The sequence below is a fragment of the Hemicordylus capensis genome, chromosome 2 (assembly GCF_027244095.1).
Source record: "Hemicordylus capensis ecotype Gifberg chromosome 2, rHemCap1.1.pri, whole genome shotgun sequence".
NCBI lineage: Eukaryota > Metazoa > Chordata > Lepidosauria > Squamata > Cordylidae > Hemicordylus > Hemicordylus capensis.
In genome coordinates, this window is record NC_069658.1 from 253,538,486 (window position 1) to 253,552,014 (window position 13,529).

Consider the following 13,529-nt stretch of genomic DNA (forward strand, 5'->3'; position numbering starts at 1 on the left):
GCCCTCTGATGATTTGCTTATGAAGCTTTCTTATGGTGGTTCCTTATGGTGGTTTTCTGTCCACCTAAAAGCTTACAAGCATCCCAGCTCCAACCCACTCTCTAATGTAACCATTTTCCTCTCTTTCCAGGAGACTATAACATGGGGGGTACCCCAGTTCCTGTCATCAGGAAAATCAGGGATTTCCTCAGTATTGGGCACCCCCTCAAACCTCGTGAGGACTACTTGGGTAAGATGTGCTGATGAGTGGGCCTGTGGGAGAGGGAATGGAAAATATCAGGGTGCCTGGGGAGCCATCAACCTCCAGGCTGCTTATTGGGGAGCGAATATACTAATATGAATATGCAATAGAAATTAAATACAAATAGTAAATATATAACAATAGCTAGATCCTAAGCAATTCAGCAAGTACAGATCATATACAGGGCAACAATAACAATGGAAAGAAACCAGTAATTTAACATACATAGATTCCAGAGTGAACAAAATCTGACTAAATAAGAGGCAATTGTTGGGAATTCTCTCTGGTAAGAGATACCCTTCTATTACAGCAGAGTACACAGAGGCAAAACACAGTGGAGTCTGCCCAGGCATGCGTGTCTGCTAAGAGCCAAAAGAAACTTGGAGCCAGTTCATAGTTTCAAATCAATATGAGGAGTCTTTATTGGAGAACTCCATTCTAGATAGGAAAGTGGAGAGATAGAATCTGTAATCTAGCTAGCTAGCTGGATGCAGACAGATGCTGTCTGCATCTCTGTGCACACATGGTGCAGGGAGAGCCAAGCGTGTGTGTGATAGGGAGAAGAGAGGAAAGAAGGGAGGCAGGAAGGAAGGAAGTCCCTGAGAGTAGCAATCTATATATCAAAGGGATAGTGTCAGAGCAGTAGAGAGGAGGAATGACCAATGTCTTGACCCCTCTAGCCCTCTGACCCACTAGTCTGTCCCCCTCTGTCATTGAGACATGAGACAGTGCAGAATCCCTCACTTCCAACAGCAATTTGGTACTAATCATGGTAAACCAGGAAACAATGAAATGGTAAACCAGGAAACAATGAAATGGATTGAACCTGCAAACAGGAAGTGTACAATTAGCACTGGAAGAAAGGACCTCACCATTACTATATGTAATGTATTTGTGAGTAGACATTATAGAGGCAGTCACTGGGGGAAGGGTATTTCAAATGCTGTGTGGAATCTTCATTTTTAAATCCACTTCTAGCCAATTGCAGAGAAGCAATGCCTTACCACCACTCAAGGGCTCTAGTGAGGAAGCCACCATTACAAATATGCAAGTGCATTATGGGAAGCTGATGGGCCAGAGTTTCATAGGAACTTAATCAGGAGTATGAACAGTAGTGGATGGAACGGGGGTGGTGGTAAACGAGTCACAGGTGTGGCTCATTCCCACTCTCCTCTCCATGGCCTAGCTGCCTTGTTCGGCCTCACCTCCTCCACCACCGTGTTAACCTCAGGTGCCCAGTCTGCTCATTTGTCTGGGTTGATAACCCCAACCTGAGGTTAACACAGCAGCAGAGCTTAACACTGTGGCTCATTTACCCGCTTCATCCATATAGGCCACTACTAAGTATGGATGCAGTCATAGGGAGAGGAAGTAGTATGGAGGAGAACTGGACTTATGGTAGTGAGCATGAATTGTTCCCTTTGCTAAGGTCCACCTTGGTTTACCTTTGGATGGGTGACTACATGTGAGCGCTGTAAGATATTCCCCTTAGGTATGGGGTCATAGCTCAGTGGAAGAGCGCCTGCTTTTTTCAGGTTCACTCCCTGGCATCTCCAGGTAAGGTTGGGAGAGACTCCTGCCTATAACCTTGGAGAGTCAGTGTAGACAGTACTGAGCTAGATGGACCAATGGTCTGACTCAGTATAAAGCAGCTTCCTGTGTTCCTAACCACAATAATCATGCTAAATATAGCTAATGGTGAAGGGAATTGGAACCCAGGTGTAGATCATGAATTGATTTCAAAGGTACTTGCGCATACTCTCACTGATGTATGAAAATAGCTCTTATGCCATGTGATGGCATCTGTAGTACAGTGTTAGATGCATGGCTGCCTTTTTCACTTGGAGCCTCATTAAGTATTCTCACATGTGCCTCCATCCATATTTGTACCTAGATGTTTACGTTTTTGGTGTCGGGAGTTTGGTCAACACAGATAACATGAATGAGCTGGCATCTAAAAAAACCGGAGAGACACACAGCTTCAAACTCAAAGACATCAAGGACCTACAGGAGGCCTTTGATAACATGATTGGTAATATGAACCTACCTTTGAATTATTTCCACCATTTACTCAACCAAGGGTGAATTGCCAGGTTGTTTGTTTACCACACTTTCAGGAAATTGCTTTAAAACACATTATGGATTTTTATGTTTTTCACCTATTTAATATTTCAGTATAGTTTAGTTCTAATACATTTCTATGTATTTTCATTAGTCGGTAGCATTAGCAGAATCTTTAACTCAAACCTTCTTTTGTTGACACAACTTGAAAGGAACATATTCATGGAAGATGAGTCTGTTAGCTATAATGGCTATATGAAACCTCCAAGTTCAGGAGCAGTATACCTTTGAATACCCATTGCTGGGGAACAATACGGGGAGAGGGCTATTGCCTTCATGCCCTTCTTGTAGGCTTCTCAGCAGCAGCTGGTTGGCCATTGTGTGAAACAGGATGCTGGATTGGATTAGCTGGACTTGGATCTGATCCATCATGGCTCCTGTTAAGAATATAAGAGCAGCCAGAGGGTGCAGCTAGGTGATTTTGGACCCTGAACCTAATGAGCCCCACCACCACCTGGCCTACAAAAGAAGCATCCTTTCCATCTATATACATTTCACCAAAAACCCACAGGTATGGGGCCAGTGTGCATTTGTGAGGGAAAGGACTATACAGCAACCCAATAACCCATACATCTTCTTGATCATTTACCACAAACCCACAGATCTGGGCCAGAGTGCATTTTGGGGGGAAAGCGGTGGGGGAAGGACTAAAGATCACAGGATTGACCAATTTCCTTGAAATAAAAATACAGAGTCCTGCCATCTTGGACTACATGTGTGCCCAATTTCAGAACTCTAAGCCCAACCATTCTGGAAATGTAAAGGGTTGGGCAAATGTTGCACTTTTTTATGAAGGCAAAGGGCAGATGCCTTCACATGGGGGTGGAATGATGTTCCAGGGGCAGGGAATCAGTGGGCTTCAGTTCCAGAAGTTTTTGTAATGTTATGCCATTGAAACAAGCTACTTTTGGACTTTGACTTTTTTTGACATTTAAAAATAAAAATAAAAAAATTATTAAAAATCAGTGGATTAACCACTTCAATATCCAAAATCAGATGAGTCCTACTCATCTGTCCTACACGTGTGTCCAATTTTAGAACTCTAGTCCAAGTCATTCTGGAAATATAAAAGGGGGTCTAAAGTGGGGTGATGTTTATCTTTTTTTTATGAAGACAATGAAAGACAGATTCCTCCATGTGGGGGTGGAATGATGGTCCAGTGGTGGGGAGACTTCCATTCTAGAAGTTTTTGTAAATTTTCTGCCATGAAATGAGGCACTTACAGGACTTTTTTTTGGAAAGTTTTTTAACATTTTAAAAATAATTAAAAATCAATAGATTGGCCAATATGCTTTAAAATTAATACAGAGAGTCCCAATTAACTGTCGTACATCTTTGCCAAATTTCAGAACTCTAGGCCAAGCCATTCCAGAAATATGAAAGGGGCCCTTTTTTCCTTTGGGGAACATCATGGGGGCCCTCTAGGAGAGTGGGGACATGGACCTGGGCCCCCAGGTCTGTGCCTAACAGCACCCCTGAGAATAGCCATGCTGGATCAGGCCCAAGGTCTATCTAGTCCAGCATCCTGTTTCGCACAGTGACCCACCAGATGCCTCTGAGAAGTCCACAGGCAAGAGGTGAGGGCATGGCCTCTCTCTTGCTGTTGCTCCCCTGCAACTGTAATTTAGAGATGTCTTGCCTCTGAGGCTGGAGGTGGCCTATGGCCACCAGACTAGTAGCCACTGATAGACCTGTCCTCCATGAATTTTTCTAAGCCCCTTCTAAAGCCATCCAAGCTACTGGCCATTAGGGATGTGCACGAAACCGGCCCGGAGGCCCTTTATGGGCCTCCAAACCAGTTTGAAAGACCGGCAGCACATCGCAACGTGTGCATGTGCAGTGGCCACTTCCAGTCTGTGACGTATTGGGGTGGCAAGGAGGTAGTCTGCCACCCCGCTGGGACCCCGGGGAAATGCACCAGGGTGTGTGTGTCAGAGCACCTTCCCCAGTCCTTAAAGTTATCCCCCCTCACCTTCGAACCAGTCATTGCCGGTTCCGCGCACATCCCTAGTGGCCATCACCACATCCCATGGCCGAGAATCCCCTCACCACATCCTGTGGAAAAGAATTCCATATATTAATTATGTGCTGCGTGAAAAAGTACTTGCTTTGGTTGGTGCTAAATTTCTTGGCCTTCAGTTTCATGGGATGATCCCAGGTTCTAGTATTGTGAGAAAGAGAGAGAAATTTCTTTCTGTCCACTTTCTCTACTCCATGCGTAATTTTATACACCTTTATCATGTCTCACTGTAGTTGCCTCTTTTCCAAACTAAAAAGCCCCAGATGCTGTAGCCTTGCCCCAGGCTCCTGATCATCTTGGTTGCCTCTTCTGAACCTGTTCCAGTTCTTCGATGTCATTTATTTATTTATCTGTGTGTTTATTTCTAATGCTTATACCTCACCCCTCCAGTACACTACTGCTCAGGGCCGCTCACAACATTAATAAAATAGATACAATGTTACAAAGATTAATAAAGCTAAGTTAAAAGACCAGACTAAAAGCACATTTAAAATTACATTTTAAAAAAATGTTTTGAATTAAAAGTTATTCATAAAAAGCTAAAAATGGAGAACTATAGAAACTAAAGAACCTACCAGATATAAACAGCAGATAAAACATTTTAAAACATTTTTAAAAAGATGTGTGTTTAATTGATTTTTTTAAAATATGGAAGGAAGGAGCATGGTAATATGGAGACCAGAACCGTATGCGGTACTCCAAATATGGCATCATGGATTTGTTATAAGGGCATTATAATATTAGCAGTTTATTTTCAAACCCCTTGCTAATGATCCCTAGCATGGAATTTGCCTTTTTCACAGCTGCCGTGCACTGACACTTTTAACAAGCTGTACACCTTGACCCCAAGATCTCTCTCCCAGTCAGTCACTGACAGCTAAGACCCCATCAGTTGGGGTTGTTTGCTGCAGTATGCAACATTGTCTAGATTATTGTCCTAGAAACATGAGTGGGGCTTTTAGTCACCTCCTGTCCCACCTACTTCCCTTCCCAGGGACCCAGGAGTCCTAGCCCCACTCCTTGCCTCATATTTAACCTACTATTAGGCTCCTCTCCTTCTAGAGAATTTAGTATCCCAGAAGCTCTGACAACTGCGTCTTTCTCCTCTCAGATGAGAATGAGGTTTTCAGCATGTGTGGTTTGGCCAAGGAATTCAAAGGTGCAGACGACCAGGAAAAAAATCCTTGGCATGTTAATATTCACATCAGGGTAAGTTCAACTGTAATTCTTGTTCGGGCTTTAGAAAATATGTTAGGCCCTCTGTCCTGACAGCACATAGAAGAATTGAATTTAGGGACCAAATTGCATGTTACATTAAGGGGCCAACGTGCTTCCTTTTTATCCAGTAAATAGCAATTGTGGAGTGGCCAAATCCAGATCAGGACCATGTTGTAGGGAAGGGGAATTTAACCCTTTGCCTCCACCATAGTCCCAGTTTGGTTTGGGGCCAGACTGTAGCTGGTTTTAGCCGAGTATAGTGGTTCCCAACTAGGGGTAACCTTAAGGGGTACTCAGAGCCTTCCCATCTCCCCGAGCCACTGACTTGTGATTAAGGTGCAGCTCTGGCTATGGCAGTCACTGGTTTATATCCAGATTAAGCTACTCATGAGTAGTGCTATTGAAATGTGTGGGACAAATTTACTTGTTTTATTAATTTCAATGGAAATTCATGTGTAACTTAGTCTGGATGTAAGCCAGTGACTGTAACAGCCTATCACCTAACTTAATATTTAACTACTGTGTGCAGATTTGTGTGTGTGTGTATGTGCACATACATGCCAAAAATCTCTAAGGGGTACCTGAGCTGAAGATCTCAAACAGGAAGGGTATGCTTGTTTTTAAAAAGCTGAAACCTCCTGGCCTGCCCTAGTGTAATACTGATGTTCAGACTTGCTCCCAATAAAGTTGTGTTCTTTGCTAGTCCTCATTCTTTAGTTGGTATATATGGACAAAAGATTGTTACAATTCCTTCCTTGCAGCTGCTATTTGTTGAAGAAAACAAACAAACACATTCTCCATAGTCACATGCTTAATGTAACATGTAGTTTGGCGCTTTCTCTCAGAAACAGGAAGTTCCATTGGAAGGGCATTAAGTACTTGTGTAAAATAATATCCACGCAGGCTTTACTGCAGGGCTGCACAATTTCGGCCCTCCTGCAGCTGTTGGACGATTAAAGGTAAAGTTGTGCTGACGAGTCAGTGTCGACTCCTGACAACCACAGAGCCCTGTGGTTGTCTTTGGTAGAATACAGGAGGGGTTTACCATTGCCTCCTCCCATGCAGTATGAGATGATGCCTTTCAGCACCTTCCTATATTGCTGCTGCCCGATATAGGTGCTTCCCACTGTCTGGGAAACATACCAGCGGGGATTTGAACCAGCAACCTCTTGCTCCCTAGGCAAGTTACCTCCCTGCTGCACCACTAGGTGGCTGTTGGACTACTACCCCCATCTTATCTGACTATTGCCCACTGTGGCTGGGGATTATGGGAGTTGCAGTCTAAAAACAGAAGGAAGACTGAAGTTGTGCAGCCCTGCTTTACTGCCGTGTCTGTTGATAAACACAAACCAGGCAGCCAGAAATGTTAGGATATTTAACAAAGGGACCCAAAGAAGCTGAAGGACAGCAATTAATTCTCCAGCTTTTCAAAGCAGACAAGGAATCAGCTGGAGTGTGAGGCCATCATTTATTTATTTATTATTTGTTAATTTGATTTATATACTGCCCTTCCGAAATGGCTCAGGGCGGTTTACAATTAAATTACAATCATGTTACAAGTTTGTACTGAAATGCTCTTCCTCATTGGCCGCCCTCACCTATCCCTAATGCTTTTTTTCTTTCAAATCAAAGCGTTCTGGGAGTGGATATGAGCACTGCAAAGGAGCCCTTGTTTCTAAGTATTTCGTCTTGACTGCAGCCCACTGCTTCACCATAGATGATAAGGCCGAGCAGATATCTGTCAGGATTGGTAAGCCAAATTCTCTCAAGGTGGGAGAAGGTTGCTAATTGGTCAGAAAAACCCCATCCTGGCCTTTTATTGTGTCTAACAGCTACTGGATATGCAGAAATGAGTAGATGATGTTTTCATGCCATGGAGAAAAGCATCATTTTATTTATTTATTATTTAGTTTTTTACATTTTATATCCCGCTCTTCCTCCAAGGAGCCCAGAGTGGTGTACTACATACTTAGGTTTCTCCTCACAACAACTCTGTGAAGAGGATTAGGCTGAGAGAGAAGTGACTGGCCCAGAGTCACCCAGCAAGTCTCATGGCTGAATGGGGATTTGAACTCAGGTCTCCCCGGTCCTAGTCCAGCACTCTAACCACTACACCATGCTGGCCTGCTAACGTCTGTGGATGTCTCCAGGAAGCCCATATTTCTTCTTCTTCTTTTTCTTCTTCTCTAGGCAAGGAGAGCTTTGATGTGGTAGGTCTCCGATCCCACCCAAAGTACAGTATTGGGAAGCTACAAGCGCATGGAATCCCTGAATTTTATGATTATGATATTGCCCTAGTGAATCTCAGCAGAGAAGTCAAGTTCCGTCCCGCTGCAAGGTGAGATAAAGGGGAAGAAAAATAAAAGGGACATGAGATTTGATTCCATCTGAGGTGGGGAATCCCGCCTGTTCCCGAAGTGAAGGGTCCAAGATGTAGATGTTGTTAAGGCCACCCAGAGGTAATCTGCTCGTTCTGCTGCAGCACTCAGTGGCAGAGCAAGCAGTTTTGCATGCAGAAGGCCCCAGGCTCAGTCTGTGGCATCTCCAAGTAGGGCTAGAAAAGAGTCATGTTTAGAATTGTGGAGGGCTGCTGCCAAAGACAATGCGGAGCTCCAGGGTGGACCAGTGGTCTGACTCAGTAGAAGGCAGCTTTGTGTATCATATGTATGATACATTTAGGACACAATCTTGAGCTATTTACTCTGAAAAAGAAGCTGCTGGTCTTCAACATTGGGGAGATGTGTTTTGAAATGGAACAGGCAACATTTGTAAAAAGCCTCTGTGTTTGGAGGGCAGAACGTTCTGTGCTGTGTATTGTTGCATTCTCAACCTGAATTATGACTTCTGGTCATTTCCCAGTAACCGTTAACCCTGTGTCAGGCTGTAGCTCAGGGGGAGAAGAGCATATTCTTTGCAAAGATAGGATCCCTGGTTCAGTCCCTGGTATTGCCACTTAAAAGATGTCAAGTAGTTGGCTGGGAAATATCAGGCTTGTTCACATGGTGCCAAATAGGGTAGGCCAAGTGTCCTACCCAAGTTTGGGAGCTGTGCGCACTCCCGTTTTCTGATCATGTGCTAGTGTAAAAAAAAACAACCCACAGAAAATGGTAGGAGGCACAGGCAGTGATAATTTGCTAGCCTTCTGCTGGGTAGGAAGACTTCTCCTCCTGCCTCATTCAGCAGCTGGACAACACAGCTGCTCAGTAGGATGGAGTGTGTGGAGACTGACTGTGTGTAAGTTACCTAGTGTGGGAAGTGAGGTTCATCAGCTGAGGTTATTTTCATCCATTGGCTCTTCATGTATTCCAGAACAGATTCCTGGCATTATAGCCCCGGCTGAACTCTGGCACACATTCAGCCTTGCATGTAAAGCTGGTATGGGCAGGAGTGTACAGGCAATTGGTTTTAGAGAAGTGGGAAGAGGTTGGACAAGATAGCTAATAATTGAATGGGAAATGTTTACACTGTCCAAAGATATGAGCGGGGACCAGGGGTGGGGACGGAACATGACGTGAAGCAAAGTGCGGAGAGGTGGTGATGCCCAACTAATTTTCCCCTGCTGTTCTCTTTCTACAGGCCAGTCTGCCTACCATGTACAGCTGGAACCACACGGGCTCTAAGGAAGCCTCATCCTCAGACCACTTGTAGGGACCATGGTAAGAAGTAGTCTCTTTTGAGAACATAAGAACAGCCCTCTTGGATCAGGCCCAACACCTGTCTTGTCCAGCATCCTGTTTCCCATAGTGGCCTACTAGATGCCTCTGATAAGTGATGAAGGTTTGCGCTCTCTCTCCTGCTGTTGCTCCAATCAACTGGTTTTTAGAGGCATCCTGCCTCTGAGGCTGGAGGTGGCCCATAGCCATCAGGACTAGTAACCATTGGTAGACCTATCTTCCATGAATTTGTCTAACCCCCTTTTAAAATAATCTAAGCTGGTGGCCGTTGCCACATCCCGTGGCAGAGAATTCTCTCACTTTGAGAGTGACCAGCTTGTGGTAGGGATGCCATTGGCAGCCTATGCAAAATACATTTGTGCTTTAACTGAAGCAATAGGTCCCCTATAACTGGTGGTCATGGTGCAGAATTGGGCTTACATACCTGTCATCCTCTCTAGCTTCCCAGCTCAGTAGACTAGAGGCAAAATATTGCGAGGTTGCTTTCCAGCAAGGCCTTCTCTATGGAATTGGCATCCTTTGTTTCCCCACTTTTTATGGAGCATACAGATGGTGTCATTGCCACATCATTGCATTCCAATATTTCCTCTGTGTCCTGTATTTTCATCTGATTTGTGCTGATCACACAAACAAAAATTGCAGTGCAAGCTTGTCCACTATGCTATCAAAGCTTTTAAAGGCTATTGTGTCTTTAATTAAATGTTTCCTTGTTTTTCAGGTTCTGCCCCATTTTATTGCTTCCCATTCAGCACAGCTGGGAAATTTAGTGATGAATTGTCCATTAGTCAGTTTCTGGTCTTGGGGGAGAGAAGCTTTGATTACTGGTTTCCTTTCCTTAAAAAAAACCAAAACTTTCTTTTATAGCAAATAGCAGTATTTTATATAAATGTGTGTATGTGGAAGGGGGGTTCAGATAAACCAGCAATTAAAGCACCCAGTCTAAGGGAAAAGAAACTGAATAACTGAGGTTCAATTCACCACTGATTCTCCAGCAAGAAGAAAGTAATACAATAGGTAAAACGTTCAGGAAGGAAAGTTTTAATTAGCATTACAAGGGACCTTCTATAACCGGGATTACTTCTGAGTAAAGATTATAGATGGTCCTTGACCACAAGGACATTGCTGGGTATTATAATGGTATATTAAGTGCTGTATGAAGCCACCATTTTTATTCTGCAGAAAAGCAGTTCTAAAGTTCTTGGGTTGAAGCAACCCAAGACACAGGGGGCCTTTAAATGAACCATAGATGCACATTATCTCATTCTTTGGACTGGACTTGTGACACTGATTTCAAAAGGGTCGGCCACCATTGTTCTACTTGAATTTTGACCTGCATTTCTCTCTCTCCCCCTCCCCTATTCACCAAAACTGACTCCTCTTCATAGCCTTGCCAATGCACCCTAGTCATATTTGGTGTTCCTTGTTTTTCCCAGAACAAGAGCTCCTGCCTGTTGGCAATGTTCCTTCTTTCTTTGTAACCAGCTGTGAACACAGCAATGCTCTGGGGCCTGGGCTGCGTCGCAGCAATGTGAAGATCAAGACTGGTGAAAAGGTGAGGACAGCATCTAGGCACCCATTCTGAGCAAAGTGTACTAGCAATATTAGGCACTTCTTAGGAACATAGGGAGCTGCCTTATACTGAGTCAGGCCACTGGTCCATCTAGCTCAGTATTGTCTACACACACTGGCAGCGGCTTCCCCAAACTCCACCTCTGTGGTGCCTTGGTATAGAGGGAGGGGCGGTTTGCTTCACCCTTATCCTCCTCTTCTGGACAAATAGCCAACATGCCTTACTGCTTCCTCGGAGACAAGGCTGTCACCTCAAGAGCTATTCTTCCCATTGGTGCTTTATTTCTCTTTCCTGTGCACCTTGGACAATCTCACAAAGGACTTTCTGTCTCCCACAAGAGTATGTTCCAACCACGTGAGAACTCTTGTGGGTCAGACAGCACGACCCTGCTGTATTCCCTTTGCCATACCACAGACCTGTCATTAGTTGTCGGCATTGCCATATAGGTCTAAGTCCCCTGCCTGCTCTCTGGTTTCCAAGGTGTGTTTGCAACAGAGCGTGAAATGCCCTCAAAGCTGGGAACCATCTTGTCTCAGAGGGACAATTGCTCGGAACCCAGACGGCACCTTAAAAGTAGTAATTGAGAGGACAAGAGAGAAAATGAGAACATAAGCAACTGAGCTAAATAACAGCTCTCAGTTATCCTCAGGGCAATCCTGTAAGACAGTAATAAATAAATGAATTAGGGGTGCCATCGGATTAAGGAATGCTAATTGGTTAATTGTGTTTTAATTAATCAATTAATTGAGTAAATCTTGACATAATAAAACAATAGTTCTGAAGGAATAAAGCACAGTCTCTTTGTTTTTTAGACAATGTATATGTTGCAGCGCCATCTTGAAAGAGGCATTCCCTTTTGTGAGAAAGATGAGGAATACCTTTTCCAAAATGGTGCCATGTTTTGGTTCTTGTAGGTACTTGTTAATTACTGGCAATATAAAACTGCTGCCCAGTTAATTGGGGGTACCTTCTTAATTGATCAAAAGATTTTCAACTGATTACTGTAGGCGTTCTCAAACTTGGGTCCCTAGGTGTTGTTGGACTACAACTCTCATCATCCTCAGTCACAGTGGTTTAGCCATTGTGGCTGGGGATGATGGGAGTCATAGTCCAACAACATGTGAAGACCCAAGTTTGAGATCTCCTGAATAACCCTAACCCAATGGTTTTCAAACTTGGTTTTGAGGACTCTGGGATTCCTCTGAAGCATATCCAGTAATGAGGAATGAGATCAATAATGCAAACAAGCTTCCTTAAAAGATAACTTACCCACCACAGCTGATCTACTCTGTGCAACGTACAGCAGTAGTGAAGTTTTGGACCTAAATTCCTTTCACATATCATCGGGTATGTTACAAGGCCATACTGGTGTCGTGTGATCTGTGCACAGCATGAACTGATATAGTGGGATATCTGATAGCAAAGCCTTTGGCTCTCTTCTAGTTACATCAGGTTGCCTTAGTAAATGCACCCTTCCATCTCTCCCCTCAGAAATCGGCCTGTGAGGAAGATGCCAGGAAAGCCAAATACTACAAAAACGTCACTGACATCTCACAGGTAGTGACCGACCGTTTCCTCTGCACAGGGGGCATTGATCCTGAAGTGGACCCCAACACTTGCAAAGGTGAGGACTAGTAGCCTTGTCTCTACCCATGCCTTCCTCTTAGGACAGCCAGACATCATAGCTAGAGCTGCGTGAGAGGCAGCTTTGTGTCTAGCACCAGAGCTGTGTTCACAGGAAGATGACTGAAGATCTTTGCGTACTTTTGTAGGGCCTATTCAGGAGGCCATGCTTTATTTCCATACTACCTCTCATACGTCATGCTGGCTTCCTCCTCAAAGAGAACTACATTCAAACTGAACATTAAGCATATACTTAAAGCCTATGTGCTGTTTCTTTTAAACTGAATTAACAGCTTAATTGGGCCCCCTTGTAAATTGCGACTGTGGGCGGAAGGGGGCTTATAAGGGCCTCCAGGCAGGCCCTTATGGTCCTAATCCAAGTCCCTCACAACTGCAATTTGTTTCAGGATAAAATAATGAATTGCCCTTTCTGACCACCCTACCACTTTCAGTCCATTCCTTCCTCCTCTACATTATTTCATTCTGATTTGGGTCTTGTTGCAGAATGGGCATCTTGGTGTGTGTCCATGTGTGTATGGAACCCTACCAAGATTCTTGACTTCCAATATTCACATTTCAATTCTAGAGCGCCATCCTGCCTACACCTGAGCGCCACAGTTAATCCCCTATTTCCCTTTGCAGGTGATTCTGGAGGTCCCCTCTTAGTCGATAAAAGACACCGTTACATCCAGGTGAGTGGTACTCGGGTGTCATGACCTCAGCCCTGAGCAGTAGTGCAGAGTCCTATCCTGAGAAGTGGGGAGCAGTCAGGACAGAGAAGCCAGTCCCAGACCCATTCCCAGCCCCAAACTCTGACACCAGGCTGGAGTCTGAGCCTGCCACCTGGGAAACTCCAGAAACGGAGATCTGGAACTGACACTCATTGAGCCTCCCCAATGAACCAGCCTTTTCCACATCATTGGCACTACCCCAAGTCTGCACAATTACTGTGGCAATGGGCCAGAAGAAACCTGACGGAATGGTGGCAGAGTACTAGACTCAGGCCAGAGGATTTCCCCTTTAAATCTCTCTGATCTCCAGGCAGGGAGGCAGAGCTTCAGA

General features: G+C 44.4%; 1 protein-coding gene across 1 annotated transcript in view; it reads left to right on the forward strand.

Annotated features, from left to right (window-relative positions):
• The window catches only part of CFB (complement factor B), a 95,651-nt gene that overhangs the window by 80,725 nt on the left and 1,397 nt on the right, over positions 1–13,529 (forward strand). Inside the window, exons 27-35 of the mRNA XM_053293384.1 lie at positions 131–229; positions 2,136–2,273; positions 5,494–5,591; positions 7,233–7,350; positions 7,791–7,938; positions 9,177–9,256; positions 10,708–10,826; positions 12,336–12,468; positions 13,110–13,159. Coding sequence (XP_053149359.1) covers positions 131–229; positions 2,136–2,273; positions 5,494–5,591; positions 7,233–7,350; positions 7,791–7,938; positions 9,177–9,256; positions 10,708–10,826; positions 12,336–12,468; positions 13,110–13,159 — 983 coding nt within the window. The remainder of the gene's footprint in view (positions 1–130; positions 230–2,135; positions 2,274–5,493; positions 5,592–7,232; positions 7,351–7,790; positions 7,939–9,176; positions 9,257–10,707; positions 10,827–12,335; positions 12,469–13,109; positions 13,160–13,529) is intronic.